General features: G+C 40.5%; 1 protein-coding gene across 1 annotated transcript; it reads left to right on the forward strand.

Moving 5' to 3' along the window:
* Nucleotides 1–353: 353 nt before the first annotated feature.
* Nucleotides 354–1,595, forward strand: NGF (nerve growth factor). The gene has a single exon (XM_063300073.1). The coding sequence runs from the start codon at nt 657–659 to the stop codon at nt 1,386–1,388; it is 732 nt and encodes a 243-aa protein (XP_063156143.1). The 5' UTR covers nt 354–656; the 3' UTR covers nt 1,389–1,595.
* The last annotated feature ends 520 nt before the right edge of the window (nt 1,596–2,115 follow it).

The raw sequence follows: 2,115 nt of genomic DNA on the forward strand, positions 1-2,115 counted from the left end.
TCCACAACTAATAACTTCAGGTCAGGACTTGCATAATAGCTTTTAGTTCAGTAGCAAAAGTAGCATTTTACTATCTTACAATCTGAGCAGCTTTTAAGAAACTGAACTAGGTGCAGCTTAGAAGAAATTATTCTTCCACAGCCCATTCAGGTACCTGTGTCTAGTTTGGCAATATCTATGTGCTGACCTTTCTTCCTCTTTTTGTGAATGTGTGGCTCATGGCAATCTAGATGCAAGAAAAAGTATATTTCAGCTCCTTTTCCTTTTTACATGGTTCTTACGGTAGAATTTCCAGTTTAGCTCATGGAGATTCTTGCCAGGATCTGCTCTGCCTATTAATAAACCCAGAACACTGCTCAGTTTGTTATCTTCTACTACTTCAGGAATTAACAGTAACCCTAGTAGTATTTCCAAGCGTCCACAATTTATTAAGCAGACTTGCTACTTGAATAATTATTTCTGCAATGGGAAAGAGAAAAGCAACATCTGGTATCCACATGGCTGGGCCACGTAAGAAGATGAAATGTCTTAACTGTACATTTTCACTGGTGTTGCTGTATCAGCACATCTCTACTCATCTTGGAATGGATGTTTTTGTATGTTGTCTTTCCTCACAGTAACATTCTTGGTTTGATCTCTCCTAGGTGCATAGCGTAATGTCCATGCTGTGCTACACTCTGATTATAGCATTTCTGATTGGCATATGGGCAGCACCAAAATCTGAAGATAATGCCCCACTGGGCTCCCCTGCAACGTCTGACCTTTCTGAAACCAGCTGGACTAAAACTCACCATGTTCTGAAAACATCTCAACACAGAGATCAGAACCATCCTGCTCCTAGGAAGGCAGAAGATCAAGAAGCCGGGTCAGCAGCAAACATCATTGTGGATCCAAAGCTTTTTCAGAAGAGGCGGTTCCAGTCACCTCGTGTTCTGTTCAGCACTCAGCCCCCACCTTTGTCAAGAGATGGACAAAGTGTGGAGTTCCTGGACAGTGCAGACTCTCTTAATAGGAATACCCGGGCCAAACGTGCAACTCATCCTGTACATAACCGAGGGGAGTATTCTGTGTGTGACAGCATCAGTGTCTGGGTTGCCAACAAAACCACAGCAACGGACATCAAAGGCAAACAGGTGACTGTGATGGTGGATGTAAACCTTAATAACAATGCCTACAAGCAGTACTTTTTTGAGACCAAGTGCAGAGATCCAAAACCAGTACCAAGTGGGTGCAGAGGCATTGATGCCAGGCATTGGAATTCTTATTGCACCACAACACACACATTTGTCAAGGCATTAACCATGGAAGGCAATCAGGCATCCTGGCGCTTCATTCGGATTGACACTGCCTGTGTCTGCGTAATCAGTAGAAAAACTGAGAACCTCTGATCGACCATTGCCGCCCAGAGTCACTGGTTTGAGATGGGCGGCTATATAAATTGAATAAATAAATAAATAAATAAATTGCTCCAGTACCCACTTTCTCCCAGCCCCCTACCTCAGCCTGTAAATTATTTTAAGTTATGAGGACTCTATGATATATTTATAGTTTATACAAGTAAATAAATGAATCCTCATTATTTATTAAATTCTTTTGAAAACTGAATACACGGTGTGTGCATTAATGACAGATGTTTTCTTAGCTTTCCCTTACCATATTAACATGTTTGACATAGAAAATAATTAGAAGAGAATGCATGGCAGTTTTCAATGCCCTGTACCTTTTTATTTATATATGTAATGCTCTGTTACTCTAAACTAGACCAAAAGGCATTATACAAGTCCATTAGGAAAATTCTTCCTGTCCTGGCCCAGAAATCTTCCATTCATTTGGATTATACATCTGAAGATACAATAAGATCCGTAACTGTCATTTTTTTCAGCTATGCTGACTTCCTTCTGTTTATACACTTTAAATCAGGGTTTCTCAACCAGGGTTCCGTGGAACCCCAGAGTTCTGCGGGTGGTCACTAGGGGTTCCCTGGGAGATCACGCTTTATTAAAAAAATTATTTCCAATTCGGGCAACTTCACATTAAAGAGGTAAGTTTCATTCTTTATTTTCAGTTTAAGAACACTGTAAATGCATATATACGGGCCTACACATGAAACAAATA

The sequence above is a fragment of the Candoia aspera genome, chromosome 3, assembly GCF_035149785.1.
Source record: "Candoia aspera isolate rCanAsp1 chromosome 3, rCanAsp1.hap2, whole genome shotgun sequence".
Taxonomy (NCBI): Eukaryota; Metazoa; Chordata; class Lepidosauria; order Squamata; family Boidae; genus Candoia; species Candoia aspera.